Source organism: Arachis duranensis, chromosome 5 (assembly GCF_000817695.3).
Source record: "Arachis duranensis cultivar V14167 chromosome 5, aradu.V14167.gnm2.J7QH, whole genome shotgun sequence".
NCBI lineage: Eukaryota > Viridiplantae > Streptophyta > Magnoliopsida > Fabales > Fabaceae > Arachis > Arachis duranensis.
In genome coordinates, this window is record NC_029776.3 from 86,482,590 (window position 1) to 86,508,679 (window position 26,090).

Consider the following 26,090-nt stretch of genomic DNA (forward strand, 5'->3'; position numbering starts at 1 on the left):
CTAAAACATACTAAAAACATACTAAAAACAATGCCAAAAAGCGTACAAATTATCCGCTCATCACATACGCGTCAGTCACGCGTACGCATCAGGTACGCGCACGCGTCGCCGTGCAAATCTTCAAATCACGCGTACGCATCATCCACGCGCCCGCGTCACCATGGAAAGCTCCAAATCAGGCGCACGCGTCAGGTACGCACACACGTCGCTCCTCGCTGATCATCTTCTTTAATTATTGAGCTCCTTCCATTTGTGCAAGCTTTCTCTCCATAAAATCCAGTCAAATGCTACCTAAAATACACAAAATTGCACAAAACTCAAAGTAGCATCCATAGTGGCTAAAAGATAATTAATTCTTGATTAAACTCAATAATTTAAATGCAAATTCACTAGGAAAAGAAAAGAAAGATGCTCACGCATCACAACACCAAACTTGAATTGTTGCTTGTCCTCAAGCAACCAAACTTATATAGGTTAAGGATGTGAATTTGCATGAGAATGTGGGTTTGATTAAGCTTAAGTCTATTCTTAAAATGGGGTTTATTCATTGTAATTTTGAACAGGTTTGGCATCTCACTCTCCTTTGAATAATTGGAATGTCAGTGTCATTCGGAATTAGAAATCGGATCATATTATGAATTCTCTTATCTTTATACTCCAGTTTAATCCTTGAACACAGCATGATTTTCTTTTAATTTATTTTTCTTTGGTGCTTTGCACCTTGAGCCTAGCCGTGACTTTAAATGTTTTGTCTCAAGGGTTACTTGACACAGAAACACCAGAAGCACTTACTGGGGAACTTCCTTTAAGTTCTGATTTTCCTTTTTGTTACTCCCAAACAGTGGTGCTCAAAGCCTTTGGCATACTCTGTTAAACGCACTTGGTCTCGACTCTAAGTGTTCTGTCTCAAGGATTACTTAACACAATCACACCACAAGCATATGACTAGGGAAACAACTCTTTGAGCTTTTAATCATGTCTGACCTCCTTAGTCATTGATGCTCAGAGCCTTGGACTTTGCTTTTATTATTATATATTTTTTCTTTTGCTGTTTCTTTTGCTTCAAGGATTAAACTTTTGGTTATTTCAGAGAATTCATAATAACTTTCTAGATTCCTGTTCCTTGTACATCAAAATCCTTTAACTCAAATTCAACTATGCACTATTCATATCATGCATTCAAAATCACAAATAATACCCCCGCATTTAAGTAAATAAGACTACTCTTTAATATAACTCAATTTCTCATGCACTATATCACTTCTTTTTCTTTTGAATTCAAGCTTTAGTGAGCAATACATGAGACAAATTTTTTTTACTAAAAGTACTAAAGATCATGCAAGCAATCAAAGCAACAGAAAACAAAAGACAACACAATAAGAACGGAAGAGAAATAGAATGAAAGGAACTCAACCACCTCAGTTATGCTGGTGGTCATCTCATTCCTTCATGAAGCACATTCATCTCTCTTTGGTGCTAGACAGAAAAGCCATAAGTGAAGCGTCAACACTAAACTTAAAGATTTTCTTGTCCTCAAGCAAAGAAGAACTGAAATTAGAGAGGGAAAGAAAATTAATTAGTATGATACAAGAAGAATAAAAGGATAAAAGAACAAGAGAGAATTAGAATTTGGGAGGTGGATGATTTGAAATCAGGCGCTGAGGTGGTTTAATTGGGCGTCGCATGCGACGCGTATGCGTGGAAGGCCAGGATGGGAAAACGACGCGAACGCGTCAGGGATGCGTCTGTGTGGTGGGGCTTGTGCACCCAGCATAGTTCCAGCCCCACACCAACATAACTTTCTGGCCAAACACCTTTTACGCCGATTTCACTCATCCACGCGTGCGCGTGCTTGACGCGTACGCATGGAGTGCCAAAATCGCAATGGACGCAAACACGTGAGCCAATTTATGCGCAAAGCACACTTTCTGCTCCAGGCCAGCACAACTCTCTGCCTAAACACTGGTTGACGCCGATTTCCAGGATCACGCGTACGCGTTAGAGACGCACACGCGTGGATGGCTAAAAGCACAAACGACACTCACGCATGGTGTACGCGTATGCGTGGTTTTGTTTGTGCACAGAGCATAGTTCCAATGCGACTCCTGCTCGTCTCTCGGGCAAGTTTCTTCTTCGTCTCTCTCTTTTTTTTTGAAGTGTTCAGTTCTTGTTCTCAAATAGCTGCATGATCAGATAGAACTTAATAAGAATCAAATAAATAAAAAAAACTACTACTACAAGACTAACTAAGGATATGAAATTATCGGGTTGCCTCCCAACAAGTGCTTCTTTAACGTCACTAGCATGACGATCAGTTCTGCTAATTCAGCAGATGAGCAGACCTCTAGCGATCAATCTTGCCTCCAAGATAGTGCTTCAATCTCTGGCCATTCACTGTAAATTTTTTGTCAGAATTCTCTTCCTGTATTTCTACATGACCATATGGTGAAGCTCTGGTAACCACAAACGGTCCTGACCACTGGATTTCAGCTTCCCTGGAAAGAATTTGAGCCTTGAATTATACAGAAGCACTCACTGTCCTGGCTCAAAGACTCTGATGGCAATCTTCTTGTCATGTAATAACTTGGTTCTCCCCTTATAGAGCTTGGCATTCTCATAGGCTGAGTATCTGAATTCATCAAGCTCATTTAAATGGAGCATTCGCTTAATTCCTGCAGCTTCTGAATCAAGGTTCAGATACCTGATTGCCCAGTAAGCTTTATGCTCTAGCTCAACTGGCAAGTGATAGGCTTTACCGTAGACCAACTGATAAGGAGACATGCCAATGGGAGTCTTGTACGCTGTCCGGTATGCCCAGAGAGCATCATTAAGCTTCCTAGACCAGTCCTTTCTTGAAACACTGACGGTCTTCTCTAGAATCCTCTTAAGTTCCCGATTGGAAACTTCAACCTATCCACTTGTCTGAGGGTGATAGGGGGTTTCCACTTTTTGATGGACTCCATATCTCTGCAGAAGAGAGTCCAGCTGTCTGTTGCAGAAATGGCTTCTTCTATCACTAATGAGTGTCCTCGGGACACCAAACCGGCTAAAGATATATCTCTGAAGAAAGCTCATGACCACCTTGGCATCATTGATGGGTAGAGCCACAGCTTCCACCCACTTGAACACATAATCAACTGCCACTAGAATATAGTTGTTTGAATGTGAGGGTGGAAAAGGTCCCATGAAGTCAATACCCCACACATCAAATAACTCAACCTCAAGAATCCTCTGTTGTGGCATTTCATGGTTGGCAGGGAGATTCATGGCTTTTTCACATCTGTCACAGTGCTTTACAAATGCTCTTGTGTCCCTAAAGAGAGTCGGCCAGTAGAATCCGCTCTGAAGGACCTTTGTAGCTGTCCTTTTACCACCAAAGTGGCCTTCATAATCTGAACCATGACAGTGCCAGAGAATCTGTTGTGTTTCTTCATCTGGGACACATCTCCGGATGATACCATCTGAACACCTCTTAAAAAGATATGGTTCCTCCCAAATGTAGTACTTTGCATCAGTCAATAGCTTCTTTACTTGTTGCCTGCTGTACTCCTTTGGAATGAAATTCATGGCTTTATAATTTGCAATGTCTGCAAATCATGGAGCCTGCTGAATGAGAAACAAATGCTCGTCTGGAACTGTCTCAGTCACATCTGTAGGTGGTTGTACTCCTGCTTCAGGCTCAATTCTGGAGAGATAGTCAGCTACTTGATTTTCTGACCCTTTTCTGTCTTTTATCTCAATATCAAACTCCTGAAGGAGCAACACCCATCTGATTAATCTTGGTTTAGAATCCTGTTTGGTTAGAAGGTACTTCAAAGCAGCATGATCAGTATAAATAATAACCTTAGAACCAATTAAATAGGACCTAAACTTATCAACAGCATACACAACAGCTAATAATTCATTTTCTGTAGTTGTGTAATTCTTTTGTGCATCATTTAACACACGACTGGCATAGTAAATGACATGTACAAGCTTACCATGCCTCTGTCCTAAAATAGCTCCTATAGCAAAATCACTGGCATTACACATCAATTCAAATGGTAAATCCCAATCAAGGGGAGCTATAATGGAGAAGAGGTAAGGTTTGCTTTCAGAGTTTCAAAAGCATGCAGACAATCAAAATCAAAGACAAAAGTAACATCAACAACCAACAGGTTGCTCAATGGTTTAGCAATTTTAGAAAAGTCCTTTATAAATCTCCTATAAAATCCTGCATGACCCAAGAAACTCCTGACTGCCTTAACATTTGCTGGTGGTGGTAATTTTTTAATTACCTCTACCTTTGCTCTGTCAACCTCAATCCCCTTACTTGAAATCCGGTGTCCAAGAACAATACCTTCTGTGACCATAAAATGGCATTTTTTCCAATTCAAAACAAGGTTTGATTCTTGACACCGTTTCAAAACAGGAGATAAATGCTTAAGGCAGGATTCAAAAGAATTACAAGAAGTCATCCATAAATACCTCAATGAAATTTTCAACCATGTCAGAAAAAATTGAAAGCACACACCTCTGAAAAGTTGTTGGAGCATTACAAAGTCCAAATGGCATTCTCCTATAGGCAAATACTCCAAAGGGGAATGTGAATGCAGTCTTCTCTTGATCTTGAGGGTCCACTGCAATTTGATTATATCTAGAATATTGGTGCACGAATTTGTGATCCGTACAACTCACCAGCAAGTGCACTGGGTCGTCCAAGTAATACCTTACGTAAGTAAGGGTCGATCCCACGGAGATTATTGGTTTGAAGCAGACTATGTTTATTTTATTAATCTTAGTTAGGATGTCAATAATATCAATTGGATTTAATTGTAAGAAGTCAAAGTATTTGGAATAAGAAATTGTTACTTTATTAATGGAGAATCTGTTGGAGTTTTGGAGATGCTTTGTCCTCTGAATTCCTGCAATGTAATATTCAACTCAATTGTTTGTAAAGTTCCATCCATGGCAAGCTGTATGTAGGGTGTCACCATTGTCAGTGGCTACTTCCCATCCTCTCAGTGAAAACGGTCCAGATGCTCTGTCACAGCACGGCTAATCAGCTGTCGGTTCTCGATCATGTTGGAATAGGATCCATTGATCCTTTTGCGTTTGTCATCACGCCCAGCAATCGCGAGTTTGAAGCTCGACACAGCCATTCAATCCTTGAATCCTACTTGGAATACCACAGACAAGGTTTAGACTTTTCGGATCCTCAAGAATGGCCGCCATCAGTTCTAGCTTATACCACGAAGATTCGGATTAAGGAAGCTAAGAGATGCTCATTCAATCTGATGTAGAACGGAGGTGTTTGTCAGGCACACGTTCATGGATTGAGGAAGGTGATGAGTGTCACGGATCATCACCTCCTTCACAATTAAGCGCAAATGAACATCTTAGATAGGAACACACACACGTTTGAATGAAATAGAAACAATTGCATTAATTCATCGAGACGCTGCAGAGCTCCTCACCCCCAACAATGGAGTTTAGAGACTCATACCGTCAAAGTGTATAAAATTCAGATCTAAAAATGTCATGAGGTACAAAATAAGTCTCTAAAAGTTGTTTAAATAGTAAACTAGTAACCTAGGTTTACAGAAAATGAGTAAACTGAAATAATCGGTGCAGAAATCCACTTCTGGGGCCCACTTGGTGTGTGCTGGGCTGAGACTAAAGCTATCCACGAACTGAGGCTTTTCTTGGAGTTGAACTCCAAGTTATAACGTGTTTTGGGCGTTCAACTCCGGATCATGATGTGTTTCTGGCGTTTAACTCCAGACAGCAGCATGTACTTGGCGTTCAACGCCAAATTGCGTCGTCTATCTTCGCGCAAAGTATGGACTATTATATATTGCTGGAAAGCTCTGGATGTCTACTTTCCAACGCCGTTAAGAACGCGCCAATTGGACTCCTATAGCTCCAAAAAATCCATTTCGAGTGCAGGGAGGTCAGAATCCAACAGCATCAGCAGTCCTCTTTCAGCCTAACTCAGATTTTTGCTCAGCTCCTTCAATTTCAGCCAGAAAATACCTGAAATCACAGAAAAACACACAAACTTAGTAAAGTCCAGAAAAGTAAATTTATATCCATCTAGAAAATAATAAAAAGCATGACCAGCTAACCTCTCAAGCATTTGATCATTGAAAGGTAGGGGAAATGATCCTTCCTTGTAGCAGTGTTGAGCCTCCTGTAGTCTATACACATTCTCCATCCTGTGATTGTTCTTGTAGGAATAAGCTCATTCTTTTCATTCTGGATCACTGTCATCCCTCCTTTCTTGGGAACTACATGCACAGGACTTACCCAAGAACTGTCAAAAATAGGGTAAATAATACCTGCTTCCCATAATTTCATTATCTCTTTTTGGACCACCTATTTCATGGTTGGATTGAGTCTCCTTTGTGGTTGCACAACTGGTTTAACATCATCTTCAAGAAGGATCTTGTGCATACACTTGGTTGGACTAATCCCCTTCAAGTCACTAATGGTCCACCCAAGAGCTATTTTGTGGCTCTTGAGCACTGAAACAAGCACATCTTCCTCTTTAGGCTTCAGGGAAGAGCTAATAATCATCGGATATGAATCATTTTCACCCAAGAACACATATTTTAGAGAAGGAGGTAAAGTTTTGAGCTCAAGCTTGGGGGCTTCCTCCTCTACTTTAGGCGTGTAAACCATAGCCTTCTGGGGTGGTGAATCATCAACTTCAACTAATTCATACTCGGAAACAGGATCCAGAATGTCATTAAGCACCTCAGCTTTCAGTATGTCTTGAACAAGTGGTTCAATAACATATATTTTCATGCACCCTTCAGAATCATTAGGGTGTTTGAGAGCCTAAAAAACATTTAGGACCGCCTGTTCTTTATTGACCCTCAGGGTTAATTCACCCTTTTGCACATCAATTAGAGCTCTACCTATAGCTAAAAAGGGTCTACCAAGTATAATAGAGGATTTTACCTCCTCTTCCATGTCTAATATAACAAAATCAATAGGAAAAATAAATGGTCCTACTTTAACAAGTAAATCCTCAACAACACCCACATGTAATTTAACAGAAAGATCAGCAAGTTGAAGAGAAATACGAGTGGATTTTACCTCCTCAATTTGAAGCTTTTTCATCACTAAAAGTGGCATTAGATTGATGCTAGCTCCAAGATCACATAAATCTCTCTGAATAGTGACATCTCCAATGGTGCAAGGAATAACAAAGCTCCCTGGGTCTAGCATTTTCTCAGGGAGATTGTGTTGAATAATTGCACTACATTCCTTGGTTAACACCACTGTTTCTTGTTCCTTCCAATTCCTCTTATGGGTCAACAACTCTTTCATAAATTTATCATAAAGAGGCATTTTCTCAAGAGCCTCTGCAAAAGGAATGTTGATCTATAGCTTCTTGAAGACATCTAAAAATTTGGAAAACTGCTTTTAAGGAATGTTGATCTATAACTTCTTGAAGACATCTAAAAATTTGGAAAACTGCTTTTCTTCGAAAGCCTTCTGAAGCCTCTGAGGATATGGCATTTTTGGCTTGTATTCAGGAGCCCTTGGCAAGGTAGGATAAGTGTCAAGAGAATCAAGGAATGGGCTATCTGCACGCTTAGGAGGGGTGCGCTCTACTTATTCCTTATTTTCTGCTGGAGCTTCTTTTTCAACTAATTCTTCATTGGCCTTGGTCTCAGAGCCAGCTACTTTACCATTTCTCAACTGAATAACCTTGCAATCTTCTCTTGGGTTCACCACTGTATCACTTGGTAATGTACTTACAGACCTCTCAGGTATTTGCTTGCTCAGCTGGCCCATTTGCACTTCCAAGTTTCTAATGGAGGCTCTGGTTTCCTGCATAAAACTCCTCATCATCTCCCAATTAGAATCTTCTTGGGATTTAGAGTTATCCTACTGAGGTGGTTGTTGCTGCTGAGACTGAAATTGGCAGTTATTGTAATTGTTCTGTTAGAAGCCGCCCTGAGAATTATTGTTAAAATTCTGAGGTCCCTGAGGTTGGTCTCTCCACCCAAAATTTGGGTGATTTTTCCATCCTTGATTGTATGTCTAAGAATAGGGGTCATTATTGGAATTTCTAGAACCACTCCCTATGTAATTGACCTGTTCAGAAGAGGATTGAGCATAATCATAATTATCATTTTGCACTAAATTTCCTGCCATGTCATAGGAGACCTCTTGAGGTGGATTTTGGGTGTTGATAGCTGAGACTTGCATGCCACCCATGTGTTGAGTAAGTAGACTTATTTGCTGAGACATAAGCTTGTTTTGAGCAAGAATAGCATTAAGAGCTTCTACTTCCATGACACCTTTCTTCTGAGGAGCCTCAGAGTTCACAAGATTCCTGTTAGATGAGTATAAATATTGGTTGTTAGCAACCAATTCAATAAGCTCAATAGTCTTCTCCGGTGTCTTCTTCTTGTGCAATGAACCTCCTACAGAATTATCTAAGCACATCTTGGACATTTCACCCAAACCTTCATAAAAGATATCTAGTTGGGTCCATTTGAAAAACATGTCCGGAGGGCATTGCCTAGTCAGTAGCTTGTATCTCTCCCAAACTTCATAAAGAGTTTCACAATCCTTCTGCCTGAAGGTCTGAACTTCCACCTTAGTCAGCTTCTTTGGTGGGAAAAATTGAGTAAGAATCTCAATAACAACCATGTTCCAAGTATCCAGACTCTCCTTGGGTTGGAAATCTAACCATAGCTTTGCTCTATCCCTCAGAGCAAACAGGAAGAGCATGAGTTTGTACACCTCTGGGTTCACTCCATTTGTCTTCACAGTATCACAAATCTGCAGAAAACTAGAGATAAATTGATTTAGGTCTTCGTGGGGAAGACCATGATACTGGCAATTTTGTTGCACCAGGGTGACCAGATGAGGCTTCAACTCAAAGTTGTTCCCAGCTATAGGAGGCACCACAATGCTTTTTCCATAAAGATCTGCAGTAGGAGCAGAGTAAGAGCCAAGTACTCTCCTTTGTTGCTCATTCCCATTCGGGTTTGCTACATTGGCATTATCAGCATTGTTAGGATCCATAGTGGATTCTGCAGCCATATAAAGTCTTGCTTGTTGTAAACGCCGCTTGAAAGTTCTTTCAGGTTCAGGATCAAAGTCTAAGAGATGTTTTTTGTCTCTGTTCCTGCGCATAAATAAACAGAAGACAAGAAAAAAATGGAACTCTTTACGTCAGAGTACAGAGAATTCCCAATGAGGTAACCTGAACTAGAAAACACCAAACTTAATTTCAGAAATTACTAAAAATATTAGTGCTATTAAAATATATTTTTTCGAAAATTTTAAAGCAAAATTTAAATAAAATTAAAACTAAAATGCCTAATCTAAGTAATCAAATAACTAATAATTGTTAATCATTATTAATCCCCGGTAACAGCGTCAAAAACTTGGTGCAGAATTTATAACCCACAAACTAACTGGCAAGTGCACCAGGTCGTACCAAGTAATACCTCAGGTGAGTGAGGGTCGATCCCACGAGGATTGATTGATCAAGCAACAATGGTTGGTTAAACCACTTAGTTAGGCAAACAGAAAAGAGTGTTGGATGTTCAACGAGCATTAATCAGTAAATTAAGAGTTTGAAGACAGCAGGTGAATAAGTTGGGAATAAAATATGGGAGAAAATAGTTAAGGCTTCAGAGTTGTCTATTTTCCGAATTGACTTTTCTTATTAACTATATTTTAATCATGCAAGATTTAATTCATGGCAAACTATATGTGACTAGACCCTAATTCCTGCTTAGACCTTCCTAGTCTCCTCTAAAATTCATTAACTGCCACTTCCTTGGTCAATTAATTCCAATTAGAGGGTGATGATCAAATTCCAGTTTGTATGCCACAAAAATTCTAATTATCCAAAAATAAGAGGATTATATGTCACGTATCTCGTTAAATCCAAATAATTAAAATTTAGGAGAAATTGTTTTCAAGCTGTTGTTCAAGTAAAGAGCTTTTTCAAGTTATACAAGAACTCAATTAGAACATGGATCATACTTCCGTTCCACCCAAATTCATAAAATAAAGAACGAAAATAATTCTTGAAATATAAATCAAAACATGAATTAAAATAGAAAATAATAGTATCAATCCATACAATAGACAGAGCTCCTAACCTTAACAATGGAGGTTTAGTTGCTCATGACTCAAAGAAGAAAACTAGGATTCAGGTAAACTCTGAAGTACGAAATGTTAATTGGTATAGAATGGAATTGTCTTTTATATCTAATACTAATTAATTTAAAATCTAATTTCTAACTAAGAATATCTTTTCCTATAATATTTACATTTAAATCAAAATTAATTATGGCAATCAGCAAGTCTTCAAGTGATGGATGGGGACCACTTGCTTCGTAGGACCCACACCTGACTTGGGAAGTAACAGGAAGTGTTCCCTTGAGTCCTCCATTCTACATCCTCTAATCTGTGTTTCCTGGGCTGAAAAACTGGGTCAAAAACAGCCCAGAAATCGTCCCCAGCATTTTCTGCACGTGGCGCATGTCACGCGTACACGTCTGTCACGCATACGCGTCGATGGTCTTCTTCACGTGTCACGCGTACGCGTCAGGTACGCGCACGCGTCGCTCCTCACTGATCATCTTCTTTAATTATTGAGCTCCTTCCATTTGTGAAAGCTTCCTCTCCATCAAATCCAGTCAAATGCTACCTAAAATATACAAAATTGCATGAAACTCAAAGTAGCATCCATAGTGGCTAAAAGATAATTAATTCTTGATTAAACTCAATAATTTAAATGCAAATTCACTAGGAAAAGGCAAGAAAGATGCTCACGCATCAATTGTCTCATAAATTCTCCGCTGCTAAGTTCAAACAGATTCAGACAGCAAATTTGTTTTAATGAGTTAAGTTCAGTAACTTAAAAGAGAGGCATAGATTCAACCCCCCTTCTCTAAGCCTCTACAACCTTCATAGTTGCACTGAGTCTACTCCTCTTGAGCCAAATGTTCGGTCTACTCTTATGGATGACATTATTTTGCATAATCCTACTCTTTATCGACAGTTGGTTTGAGCTATTATCTATGATCAATATTAGTGACTAAGATAAGGGGGTTGAATCTTGGCCTCCTTTTTACTGACTTTTAACTTAGTTTTACCAAGAGAACTTGAGGAGATATGTTTTATTTTGTCTCTTATCGAAATACGAGACTTTTTTATCTCTTAAAATACAGAAACAGAGATAGAGTAGACAAAAGAGAATTACACACAGAATCCTGGTTTAGCTACCCAGTGCAATGTAGCCTACATCCAGTCTCCATCATAGCTGTGATGGAATTTCACTATCTTTCAATGGATTACAATCACCAATTTCTCCCTATGATCTATCCAATCCTATCTGGGACAAATCCAGATTCTAACCCAATCTGAATTTGCCTAGGACTCAACCTAGCTTTCAATGGCCAAGTGCTAACCCAACTTGCAAGGAAATCTCCACAGAATCATCACACAAAACAGAAAGACGTACAAAGAAAATCTGAGATATCTTATGACTTTTTTCCAAGTTTAACTCACTGTCTTTTACCTCTCATTGGTATTTTCTCACAAACCTCACCATGTTTGTCTTTTTCAATGAGATTCAGACAGACTAAACTGAGAAAAAGAAATACAACATGAAAATCATGAAGGAGAAGAACTCAGAACAGCTTAGGTAGCTATGAGAACTGAACTCAGCACTTTGCTCTACTCTCATTTTTTTTCAACTCTTAGCCATTCACCCTTATTATAGAAAAGTGAAGCTTCCAAGATTGAAACAAGTTCAAACCTATTGCTGTCTTCTTTTCCAGCATCAGACTTTGCAGCGGTGTCATCAGAACATAGAGAGAAGACCGAATCTTTGACATGCAACTTACCATCTCTTTCATTCTTTTTCTTCAAGCTTCTTTGATCTTGTCTGTTGAGCTTTGCTTTGGCCCCAAATTTGATTTTAGACCGTGGATTCAAGATAGAAAACCATTAACTTCTTCATTTTCATGGTTGCTTGATCTATACTTGAGGCTTGCCAAATTTCTTCACGGTTCATAGGTGTAGCACAAATGGGAAAAGATGCTTTTTGATGTGTTCTAACCGAATGAGAATAGCTTCTTTGTTGTAGCCCTTTTTTTTGCTTGGATTTAGAAATAAACTCTTTGTTCTTCACCACAACCTAGCTTCGGTTGTTTCCATTTTCTTCTTTCTTGATTTTTAGCTTTTGATATGAAAGAGAGAAAAGGAAGAGAGAGAAAAGAGAGAGTGTGTTCGATGGAATTGAAAAGAAATCAAATGAATTTGAATTTTGTTTACTTTGTTGGTGACCTAGTGATTTGTGTGGATTTAGCTGTGGGATCACTGAGTGAACTTGGAAGTGGTTTGAGCCATCTATCTTTATTTCTCTTATCAGGTTCAGAAGCTTGTGATAAAGCTTGGTTTAGTTATGATGGACCAAGATGTATGTTTGTGTGGCCTTGATGATTTATTTCTCGGGCCAGGTTAATTAAATTATTTTTTCTACACACTAAACCAAACAAATTATACAAACAATTGATAATTACCTAATAATATTTGTTCATCATTTTAATCAATGATTAGTTTTCCAAACTCAACAGTCTATTTGATTGTCACACGATCAGACATTACCTATCCAGTTCATGTTCTTAGCCAATTCTTATCAGCTCCTCGTATTGCTCACTATGCAGCGTGTTTTTCGCATTCTTCGCTACATCAAAGGAACTCTGTTTCATGGCCTACATTTTTCTGTCCATTCATTTTATCCCTTTAAGCATTATCAGATGCTATTTGGATTGTTTGATCCCACTGATCGTCGCTCTACTACTGGTTGTTGTTTGTTTCTTGGTGACTCTCTCATTTTCTGGCGAGCCAAGAAGCAAACGTTTACTGCTCGATCAAGCACTAAAGTTGAATACTGTGCTTTCGTTGACACCACTGCTGAGGTTGTCTCGATTCGTTGGCTTCTTGAAGATTTGGATGCTCTTCGGTCATCTCTAACTGATTTTTTTTGTGACAAGTGCAGTGCTATTCAAATTGCCCATAATGATTTTTTATAAGCGTACCAAACACATTGAAATTGATCGTCACTTTGTCAGACAATGTCTCCTTATTGATGTTGTTCATCTCATAGCTGTTTGAACTTTGGATTAGACTGTTGATATTTTTGCGAAAGTTCATCATCCTATTCGTTTTCGGACTCTAGTATCCAAACTCAATATGGTATTCTTAGCTCTCACTTGAGTTTGAGCGGAGATGTTAGAATATAATTAGAATTAACTAAGATTAGTTAGCATTATTTATATTTATATAACATATTTGTATATTTATTATAGAATTTTACGCTTTTATTGTTTTAATTTTTGTAGTACTTATACATACCCTTGTACATTATATCTTTGTGAAGATACTGAATAATACATAAAATACTTTTTTTAAATTACTATCTTGTTTCTAACATAAACATTGCATGTATTTATATATAAATATATGATGGCTAATTTTAATATACAAATAATATTTTTGTTAAACATGTGTGTGGATAGTTAAGATGTGGAAGTTGAAGATAGCAGAAGGAGGAAAGAAGTTGGTTTCAGGGAACAATTTCATAGGAAGACAACATTGGGAGTTTGATCCAAATGCAGGAACACCACAAGAGCGTGCCGAGGTTGAAAGGCTGCGCCAAGAATTCACTAAAAATAGATTTTCCATCAAACAAAGCTCTGACCTCTTAATGAGAATGCAGGTATATAAAAGTTGATGCTCTTATTTCTAATTTTTTTTTGTTTCGTTCTTCGAATCAAATTCATGGCCCAGTTACGTACTTTTAGTTATTTGATATTTTGTTTCACTATTAAATTATTGAAGTATTAAATTAATTAACTGGCAGCTCACAAAGGAGAACCAATGTGGAGCAATACCAGAAGCAGTGAAAGTGGGAGAAGAAGAGAAGATAACAAAAGAAGCATTGATTACAACAATGAGAAGATCTCTCACTTTTTTTTCTTCTATTCAAGCACATGATGGTCACTGGCCTGCGGACTTTTCTGGCCCTTTGTTTTTCATCCAACCTTTGGTTAGCTACGATCAAATTCATAATAGTGTTTTTATATAATTTGTTAAGATTTTAGTCTTTAAGATTTTTAAGACTAAAATTGTCCATTATTTTTTTTTTAAAATTACTCATAAAGTTACCATTATTTTTAAGAGTAATACCTCAAATGAATCTCTAAGTATAAAGAGTAGTGATAGGACTGAGTCAAAGTCAGTTAACAAGAGTAAAACTAATAATTCTGATAAAACAAAATTAACTAACTGTATATTACTTGAGTCATAAGTTATCTGTTTTGAGTCTTGTGTAAAGTGCTAGTCTATAAAAGACAATGACCTTCACCCTTTTTACTAGTCAAGATTAATACATCATAACTGATGCATCACAATTAGATCATTGTTTTCCTTTTGTTCTCTATTAAAATTTCACATTCTTGTCCTTGAATATTACTCCACATCAACCTCTCTTTTATGGTATCAGAGCTTATACAAAATTGGGCTTAGAAGAATTTTGGAGTTTGCAGAAAAGATAGTAACTAGGACTATAAATTCAGAATCTCAACAGATTTGTAGTTGGACACTTTAATTTTGGAGTTTTTTAAGAAATTTTTAGTCGAATATTTTAGTTTTTATCAAATTTTAATTACTAAATCAGTCTCTAAACTTTTATTTCATTAAACAAATCAGTTCGTATATCATACCGTTTATTTTTTTGGAAGAAATGATTTAAAATTCTCACAATTTTTAGAATCTGTTATCTCTTTATTAAATATAAAAAAAATTGTCTGCTAACCTTTTAACAAAATTTAGTGTGAGGATTGATTTATCTGACAAAACACAAGGATAAAAACTGATTTGGTCATTAAAAATTTGTTGAGAATTAAATTATCTGACTAAAAATTTTTTAGAGACTAGTTTATAGGATATTACTCTATTTTGATAAAGGATAAAACCAAAAATATTTGAAACCGAAAGGATGATTTTATAATTAATTTTATTAGAGACAATTTAGTCTTAAAATTAAAATTGAAGTAGGAAAAATGATTTAGTTCCAAGGAAAAACAGTTTGAAAATGAAAGGTTTAATTTTAAAGTTGAGAAAGATTTTAAAAGTAAAAATGTTAAAAACAATTAAAATTTTCACCAATAACCTTAAGAATCAAAATAACACTTAACCTTTTTACTATGGAATTGACTTCGTTTTCTACAAGTTGAATATTTTCACTACATTATAATCGAATATGTTTTTAAATATAAAACTGGTTGAATTTAAATATAACTGAGGTCAAAATATTTATTATTCATAATTCATAAAAATTGATATATGTTAACATGTGTAAGAATTAAATTCAAAATCTTTTAGTTAAAATATAATTAGCATATTGAATAATTTTATATTTATATTTATTATTGTTATATATTTACTTTATAAAAAGATGTATTAATAATTAAACACATTAGTATAAATAAAATAATTATAATTATAATTTGAAAGTAGTTACAAATTTACAATAACTGACTATATAATAAAATGATAAATACCGAACTTGAAAGATTAATTCTAAAATTAAAAAATAAAAAGTCCAAACAACCTAAATTTAAATAAGAGGAATGTTAGGGACTAGTAATTTTTGTGATTTATAATCATCAAATAGCCATCAATGATATTTTTAATGATGTGGGATTTCATCCAACGATGTAAGATTACTCACTTTTCTTTTGCTGATTATGTGCTAGACAAAATTTAATAAAGTTGCTGGCCTAAACTTTTCCTTTAAGTAATAACACATTTAATTTATTTATTCATTATCAGTGATAATATAATGTCATCTAATATGTCTTCACTATTAGTTTATTATTCACTACTCGTTATTTGTTATTTAGATTTATTTTTTATTATAACTCCTAATATTATTTAAAAAATTAAATTTTACTCTATTATCAATCTTAGTTCTTAATGTTACTATAATTTGCAAATACGGTAAAAAATATATTTATATAATATATTTGCTTAAAAACTATTTTGAACAAAATATTAACAAATTAAAAAATGTATCATGGTGTACAAGAAAATTGGAAAATTATATAAAGAATTTATTATATCTATTAAAGAAATTCAAATGTTTAAACATACCAAACAAAATGACTAATGAAAAGGTAGGCCAAGCGAAAAAATATAGCAAGCCAGAAATGATAATATGCGTTAATGATTATTAAGTAATATTGTTTTCATTTCAATTTTCAAAATGTTAACGAGAAATCTATTAAATTTTATATTCATGTTTTTTAAATTATATATTTCAACATAAAAAATAGGTGAAGAAAATTTGATTTTCCCCCCAAATATTCTTATTTGTTTTCATATGCATAAAATCATAAAGTAATATATTTTATAATAAATTATAAAATAAAAAATTTGCATTAACTATAAAATATAATAAATAAGGGATATTTTAGAGAAGTAAATAAAGAGATTCACTGAAAAGGAGTGTGATTACTGATTAGTCAAATTAAAAGAGTCATTTAATTGTATTGGAATAATGATCTTGTTTTGTAAATCGGATGTTGATAATTGTCTTTTTTTTTTGTTTAATTACTCTGTTAGTGTCTATAGTTTTGCAAAATTTTCAATTAGATCCCTATATTTTTTTTTAATTGGATCTTTGCACTAATTTTTTTTTTTTCAATTAGGTCTTTCTTAGTAGTAATTGGCTTAATTTTATAGGGACCAAACTAAAAAGAAAAAAATTAGTTCAAGGACCCAAATAAAAGGAAAAAAAAAAGTGTAGGAACCCAATTAAAAAAAATTGGTACAAGGACTCAATTAAAAGGAAAAAAAATACAGGGACCTAATTAAAAATTTCGTAAAACTATAGAGATCAACAGAGTAATTAAACCTTCTTTTTTAATTTACAATCTCTCTCAAAAACTTAAATTAATTAAAAATATATATATATAAATAATTATATTTTCAATACACTTTTTTACACTTGTTTAAATTAATTTTTTATATAAGTTTTTTTATTAGTTTTATGTTAAAATTTTTTTTAATTAATAAAGTTTAAATTTTAAATTTTTAAGTTATAAAAATTTTGATACTATATTATGATTTTTTTTTAAGTATAAAGTAAAATATATGATATTACTTTTTTGCATTATATATTACAGGATCCCTTAAAGAAGTTATAGGAGCAGAACACAAGAAAGAAATAATTCGATATTTGTATAATCACCAGGTAGTTACACTTATTAACTTCACAGAGAATCTATGCATGGGTTAGAGATGATTTTTTTTTTCTAATAAATAAATATATCTGTCCACTTAATTTGGTTATAAGTGAAAAGGCCAACCAATATATAATTGTTGGCTGCCACATTTTCTCACAATCATGAAATAGAATGAAGATGGAGGATGGGGGTTCCATATAGAAGGCCACAGCACAATGTTTGGATCAGGATTGAGTTACATTGCATTGAGAATTCTTGGAGAAGAACTTGAACATCATGAAGACATGCCAATGGCCAGAGCCAGAAAGTGGATCCTTGATCATGGTGGTTTAGTGACTATTCCATCCTGGGGAAAGTTCTGGGTTTCGGTAAATACATTATACTTGTTATTATTTATTTATTTATTGTTATTTGGATTACACTTGATTGATTTTTAACTTTTGTTGTGGTTCCGAGAGAATAAAATTTTAGAAACATCCTACAAATAATATTTCATGAGTAAATGTTTATACTTTTTTTAGTCTTAACATTTTAAAATTGGCACCATTCTATTCTTGAAAGAAATTATTGATAGCAATTTAACTCAATGGCTTTGTCATAATTTCAAGTTGATGATAGTACAGTGTAAAATTATTTTACTTTAACTAGTTAAGAAGATAACTAAAAAAAGATAAGGATTATTATGACCTTTAAAATTTGGAGTTTTTTATTGGGATACGGTGAGGAGTTTTTCACCTCGAAAAGATTTTGACAAAAAAAAATATAAAATAAGAAGACACCACATCTTACTTAAAATCTTAAAATTTTAAATTAATAAGTTTTTCATTTTATAAACTTCTTACTATTTTTTGTTTTTTTCAATGTAAAATTAATTCATTACACTCTTCACGAGGCTTGTCACTAAACATTTTTTTCTTCTCCCTCCGTCACTTCATCTCTCTTGTCTCTCTCTTTTTGTCCTAATTTTTTTCTTTTTTTAAAAAAAATGTTGTTGTTAAATTTGAAAAAATAAGTTGCAATGAACAATGTTGTTGTTGTTCTTTAATTTAAATGTTATATTGTTGTTGTTGAATGTTGTATTCTTGAATTTAAATACTAATATTTGGTGGAAATAAGAAAGTTGCGGTGGATGGTGAGATTGGAGTTAGAACAAAGAGCAACATTTTTGTCTAAAAAATTTGAAAAAGATGATTTTAATTTGAAATAAAATGTCGAGAACCGTTTTAAATTAAAAAAAAGTTAAAAATGATTTTGATTTTAACTTCAAACTTTAAAAATCAAAACCATACTTATCCCAAAAAAACGATATATAACCAATATGTCAGCTAATCAATAAGATGCGAAATAAATTACAATTAATTTTGACAGAAAATTAAAATATAAGTGATGTCAAAATTAGTATTACGATTAAACTGGTGTCAATGATTTTAAGACTCTAGATTATTTCATCCTTAAATGTTAGGGCTAAGAAAGATAAATAGTACATATTTGCTCTAAATAGTTTTGTTATATCTCAGCTATATAGGCAAATGCATATGAAAATCAGTACACATGTATAACATAGTACTTAATTAATCTGTTGAAGGTGCTTGGAGTTTATGAGTGGTCAGGTTGCAATCCATTTCCACCAGAGTTATGGCTTCAACCCAAATTCAGTCCTTTTCATCCAGGTCATTATTTTTTCCCTAATCAACAATTTCTTTGTTCAACCAAATTTTATTTCTTTTTTTTGTTATTTTTGCTCTAATTATTGTTTGTCCATTATCCAATTAATTGATTATATGCTAAAACAGGAAAAATCATGTCCTATTGTCGGATGCTTTACATGTCCATATCATACGTATATGGGAAGAGATTTGTAGGTTCTATTACTGGCTTAATCAAGTCTCTTAGAAAAGAAATGTACAACCAACCTTATGATCAAATTAACTGGAACAAAGCCAGAAATACTATTGCTAAGGTAAGCACAAATTTGTTGTTATTTTCTTATGGAATTTTCATATCTTTACATAATTAAAGGCGTATTTGATTTGTTTTGTTTTTTTGTTATGCTACCTGATAATATAGTTTTAAGGGAAAATGATACTTTTCTTTTTATAAAATTATTAAAATAGTCTATTTTTTAGTATGTTAGTCTAATTTATGCGCATCATTTAATAATGTTAACTAAAAATGTTATTTAAAATCATCGGATTAGATCTAATATCCGCAGTTTTAAAGTTTGATTGAATCCGATTTGATTCGCACATTTACAGATCGGATCGGATCGGATATCGGATATCGGATATATATGTAAAATATAAAAAATTTTAAAAAGTTTATTTTAATTAAAAAATATCAATAAAATCCTTTTTTCACTTTTTTAAACATATTTATTTTTAAAATATTATTAAACATACTTTTTTAAATAATAAAAATAAAATAAAATAATATCATATATATGATAATTATTTAGTTGAAATAAAATATAAAAAGAATATTTATTTATTTATTTATTTATTTTTGCAAATCCGCGGATGTGTGGATCGGATATGCGGATACCTACCTAAATTTCGCAATTCGATTCTATTAGTGTGCAGGTAGGATCCGATCCGATCCAATAGCCTTGTAGATTGGATCAATATCCGCAATTTTCGAATTGAATTCGAATAAATACCTCGGATATGCGAATCGGATTTGATTCATGAATACCCCTACTTAAATAAGCCATCATGTATTTATGTACAAATATATGTGTTGTTTAGCTCATTTTTAAATATATATTTTATATTTTAGTATGTATTTTAAATTAGTATATAATTTTAGGATCCATGTAATATGGTTGAATACTAGTCACCAAAAAAATATGGTTGAATATTAATAGTTATAATTATGTATATAAATCAATAATAATAGTAGTTATAAATTTTATTTATTTTTAATATTTTATCAAGTGATATAAAATATTTTAATTTATTATACAAATACTTAATTTAATTTTTTATATATTTCATGATTAATATTAAAATATTAAAATAAACAAAATTTATTTTATCAATGTTGTTCATATCCTGACCCAATAGATAATAGTCGAAAAATGTATTTTATCTAATTTTAAACATATGAGTTACTTCATATATACCTAAACATTCTTTTGGATAAATTTAGTGTGACATGCTGAATTAGATGAAAATCCGTAAATTAAATATTTTGTAAATTTAAATATATATGAGTGTCATTAAATTATTTTTTTAAAAAGTTTAAACTAATAAAAAAAGACATATGAATGATTATAAGAATTTTTTTGGGTATGTATGGATTTTGGCATAAAATTTTTTATTTGTCTTATGTTAAAATTCTTTTTTTTTTAGAGTTCAATGAGAATTGAATTTTAAAATATAAAAATTCTGATATATATTGTATTATAAAATTATTTTTTAAAAAATTTAAATTGATTAAAGAGGTCCACAAATAATATATTTATATCTATATCGGTGAGATTCAATGTTATGCATGTAAATAATTTCAGGAAGATCTATATTACCCACATTCTTTAATACAAGATGTGTTATGGGGATTTCTCTATCACATTGGAGAGCCCTTCCTAAATCGGTGGCCCTTTTCAATGCTTAGACAGAAGGCACTTCAAATTACAATGACTCATATACGATATGAGGATGAGATTAGTAACTATCTTTGCATTGGAGTTGTAGAGAAGGTATACATCATCATAATTAAAAGTATATATTATTAGTTATCATTAAATTTCTGTGTTTATATATATTTATAGTTGCAACATCCATAACAAGCACAATTAATCACATACTTAACTGAAATGGAAGGTGTTATCTTTGATCGCATGTTGGATTGAAGATCGCAACTCAGAGGCATACAAACTTCATTTAGCTCGAATTCCTGATTATTTTTGGGTTGCTGAAGATGGTTTAAAAATTGTGGTTAGTATTATCTTTTTTATTATTCTTTGTAACTTCCAAAGTAAATTGAGTTCTATATATATACACATACATTTTATAAATTTAAATATTTGTTATTAGAACTTAGAAGAGTGAGAAGATCATATATATGTTGTATAAGTACATAAATACTCAATATTAAAAAATGTCACAACAAAGCAACTCTTCTTTTTAATAAATAATAGTTTGTTTCAAGACATAAGTACAGTTGAACACAGTAAAATAAAAACATAAAAAAATTGAATATTTTCTGCAACTACTAAAACTTTTTATTAAAGCTTTTTTTTGTTTGGAAAATTAAATAATAACTTCTTCTGTCGCAAATTGGCAAAAGGAGTGTTTCGAAACATTTTTAGATGTTAATAATTATGTCAATAATTATTAATTAATCGTCAAAAAGACTAGTAAAAGAATATTATTGATGGATAATTATTAATTAGGGTTTAGGGTATAGAAGTTAAAAGAGTAAAAGAATATTATTGATGGATAATATTAATTAATCATCAAAAACAAATTTCTGGAGTATTCTGTATTGTCCCTTTTTTTTTCCATTAATAACCATCGAGTATCAATAATAAAAAATATATTTCATTTTATCCAAGTATTGACCATCATCAGAACGCTATCACATACATACACATACAAAATATATATATAATTTAATACAATGTCAGTGCATAGTTTTACGTATGTATTTAATGATATAATGTCATATTAGTAAAAATAGTTATTTTTTATATTGATTGAGTGAATGGTCATCTAAAAAAACAAATGTCATTGCATGACTTTATAAAATATTTTACGTTGTTAGTGGATCAAAATTATATATATATATCTTAATGGTATTGATTGTAGCAATTGATTTTAATGTAGGGTATCGGTAGTCAAATGTGGGATGTAGCTTTTGGTATAGAAGCAATACTTGCTTGTGATCTTAATGAAGAATTTGGACCTACACTTAGGAAAGCATATGACTTCTTGAAGGCTTCACAGGTAACAACAAAGTAAATTATTACTTAACACTTAATATATGCCTTATATAGATGCTATAGTTACTAATGAAAGTAAGAGACTTAATTAATTATATGGTGATATCATATTAAAGGTTCTTGAAAATCCATATGGTGACTTCATGGCAATGCATAGACATATTTCAAAAGGGGCGTGGCCATTCTCAATACATGATCAGGCTTTACAAGTTTCTGATAGCACCGGAGAAGGATTAAAGGTTCAATTCACCCAAATTTTACTAACTGAATATGGTGATACTGTTTAATTTTTTTTTATCCTTTTTCAAATATCAAAACAATCATCCAATTATAATCACACATATAAATTAAGAATTGATTAATGTTAAAAAATCAATCGTAGTACGTGTATATTAAAAACCATATGTCGATCAACTATTGCATATTAAATTAGGTTTAATTATTCTACCATGATAGATTTGATTATTCTTATAGCCAATTATTTAGTTAGAAAAATATATGAAGTAATATATATAATTATACAAATATATATAGTAGCTAATTTGATAGTATATTTTTTATATGAACATAAAATTATTTAAGTTTGATTACTCCGTTAATTTTTATAATTTTATTAATTTTTTAATTAAGTATTATGCTTTAAAAATTTGTAATTAAATCTTTATATTAGATAAAAATTTATAATTAAATCCTTAATAGTTATTACTTTTTATAAAAAAACACACTAATCCAAAAATATTTTGCTTATAGAATTAATTATAATTCATCATATATCAAATACCAAAGTAAATATTTTAAAAAATTATATTTTTTAACTAAAATTATGTAAAAAAGATCGAAAATTTTTATCTAATATAAGAACAGTTCAATTACAGACTATTAAAATACAAAAATTTGATTAAAAATTTGATGAAATTATAAGAACTAATAAAGTAATTAAACATATTTTTTATTAAAAGAAGATGATTAAAGATATACATCTTAATTTTGAGAAAGTTAACCGATGGTATATTATTATCTTTGTAATTTAATCTTTAATTTGGTGTAATCTTTTCTTGTACTCTTTATACCTAGCTACTCAATTATTCTCTATTTTTTCAACACTAACTATAATGGTTGCTACTAAATTTTTCCATAGCTGTCGATCTTGTTGTCAAGAATGCCAATTGAAATTGTTGGGGACAAAGTTGAAACACAAAGACTATACGATGCTGTGAATGTTATTCTCTCCATACAAGTATAGTATTCTATATATCCTTCATGCCGTTTTTTCATTGTAACTATACCTTGATTAAGACATCCTGTAATATTTTAAGAGTCTTGGTAAAATTTATTTTGATAAGCAAAAATATTTGAAAGACAGTAAAAAATTAGATTAAGCAGTTTAAAATTTTTTATTTTTTATTTTTTAAACATTATTAGATTATTTAAATAATATTAGATATAATAAATATGTAATTATAGATGTTATATACATAAAATTATAAATATTAAGTTAATTAAATAAAGTAATTTGTATTATTGTCTCTCTAAGTTTCTTAGGAGTATTTCTTAGCGAAGTTCTAGTTAAACAACAACAACAAAGTCTTGTCCCATTAGGTGGAGTCGGCTACGTAAATCAAATGACGCCATTAAATTCTATCATTATCATGTTTATAAAGAGACGTTACAGATGAAAAAAAAATATGATTCTCACATGTTCATAGATTTCAACTACAGAGTAGTAATGGCGGTTTCCCTGCTTGGGAGCCTCAAAGAGGCTATCAATGGTTAGAGGTAACAGCATTCTATTAGAAGGCATTAATTTGGAAGCAAGATTAATTATGCACTTTGTTTTAATTTAGTAACACCATTTTAATTAATGCAGAAATTCAATCCAACAGAATTCTTTGAAAGCGTTATCGTTGAGATGGAGTAAGATTTACATTAAAAATTAAATATATTTATGTATAATACACATTGAATTTGTTAGATACATAATCATTTATATATGTCTACTTAAAATTTTAAAATTTTGGTACAAGTAATTTTATAATATGACAACAGTATTTCTATTATTAGAAAAAGTCTATAATTATATTTTTGTTGTCCCAAAAGTAAATTTATCTATAATTCATATTTCAAACATAAAAAAACTTTTGTACAAGAGAATAGATATATAATTATTTATATATTTTTATTTCACAACTAATTAAAGAAATAATTTGATGACATTATATAAGATGTTTTATATATATTATGGAATTAGTTCATTAATGCAGCTAATAATTTGAGTTGCATGTTGTGAAATAGTTACGTAGAGTGCACATCATCGGCACTGCAGGGCTTGCTTATATTTAGAGAGCAATACCCAATGCATAGAAGACAAGAAATAGATCACTCTATTTCCAAGGCAATCCATTTCATTGAAAACTCACAAAATTCAGATGGCTCATGGTATTGTATTTTTTCTTTCTTTTTTTTTTCCCTTCCAATAATGACTTGGGATGCATAATTATCATTCTGATCAAAATAAACATGGCACGCCAAAAGTATCTAAAAATTATTCCTTATGCTATCTTATTTGTAAGGATCGGATTTAAATTGTTTGCTAGATCCAATATAATACAAAGGTTCATAGTACTTAACTATTATTATTATTATTATTATTATTATTATTGATGAGCACATTTACACAGGTATGGTTGTTGGAGTATTTGTTATACCTATGGCACATGGTTTGCTGTGGAAGGACTAAAAGCTTGCGGAAGGAATTACCATAATAGTCCTTCGTTGCGCAAAGCATGTGAATTTTTGTTGTCAAAACAACTTCCTAATGGTGGTTGGGGTGAAAGTTACTTGTCAAGCCAAAACAAGGTCAGCTCTATAATAAATTTCATTTTGCTCTGAATTGTGCACCATGCTAAGAAATTATTATAGAATAACATGACATACATGCATGTTTAACTTCCTCATTCAGGTATATACAAATCTAGAAGGTAACCGTGCAAACTTAATTCAAACTTCATGGGCTTTATTGTCACTTATTGGAGCAGGACAGGTTAGAATTCTCAAATTTCATAATTTTTTATATAGTGATATATAATTAAAAGAAAGATTACTGCTAACATATTAGCCCTTCAAAGATACATACAACTAATAAGTTAATAAATTCCTACAAATTATTGGGAAATTTATAAAAGACCCTTGTCAAATTAGAAATTACTACTATTACCTAACATCTTGCAATTTTCAGATAATTAATTGTTTCTCCAGGAAAAAAAAATAATTGAAGAAAACAATATATAATATATGGTATACGGTGACATATATTTATAAATGATAAGTGTGGATGTATGTGATTGTGAGAGAATGAAGATCTTATTTTTTCTGTATTTTTTTTTTTTCTGAATGAAGTTTTTAGATGCAAAGAATGTAGATTGTGCTAATCATTGGAATTTTGCTGTAAAAACTAAAAAGGCTGAGATAGATGCTACACCCATACACAAAGGAATAAAGTTAATAATCAATTCACAAATGGAAGATGGAGATTTTCCACAGCCGGTAATTCGTCCATATTTAATCATATCTTAGCATTTAGCAAAAGTGGTTCTATAATCAACATATATATAACTTTTAATAATTTCTAATCCAATTTTCCAGGACGCAACAGGAGTGTTTTTCAGAAACTGTGTCATAAACTATGCATCACATCGTAACATATTTCCTATATGGGCTCTTGGAGAGTATCGGCGCAGAGTGTTGCATGCATAATAGTGTAAGCATAATTCATAAGAATATTTTCAACTTTCTATTATTGATTCCATAGTCAATTTACAAATGGTAATGTATCAGTTATAATGTAAACCTTGTATTTGATTATTTCC

At 32.1% G+C, this 26,090-nt stretch overlaps 2 protein-coding genes across 2 annotated transcripts; both read left to right on the forward strand.

Annotated features, from left to right (window-relative positions):
* Positions 1 to 13,547: 13,547 nt before the first annotated feature.
* On the forward strand, positions 13,548 to 14,119 carry LOC127747661 (lupeol synthase). Its single transcript, XM_052261793.1, has 2 exons — positions 13,548 to 13,750; positions 13,895 to 14,119. Exons 1-2 carry the CDS (start codon positions 13,556 to 13,558, stop codon positions 14,117 to 14,119), a joined length of 420 nt encoding a protein of 139 aa, XP_052117753.1. The 5' UTR covers positions 13,548 to 13,555.
* A 3,084-nt stretch (positions 14,120 to 17,203) lies between these two features.
* Positions 17,204 to 26,076, forward strand: LOC107490112 (lupeol synthase; the record flags this gene model as incomplete). The annotated part of the gene is made up of 16 exons (XM_052261794.1): positions 17,204 to 17,290; positions 17,453 to 17,650; positions 18,868 to 18,952; positions 19,076 to 19,242; positions 20,791 to 20,979; positions 21,104 to 21,217; positions 22,109 to 22,228; positions 22,341 to 22,463; positions 23,363 to 23,461; positions 23,944 to 24,000; positions 24,092 to 24,138; positions 24,517 to 24,660; positions 24,903 to 25,080; positions 25,184 to 25,264; positions 25,621 to 25,767; positions 25,867 to 26,076. Coding segments are annotated over 16 exons (1,947 nt in total), but the record flags the coding sequence as incomplete, so codon positions are not given.
* Positions 26,077 to 26,090: the final 14 nt, after the last annotated feature.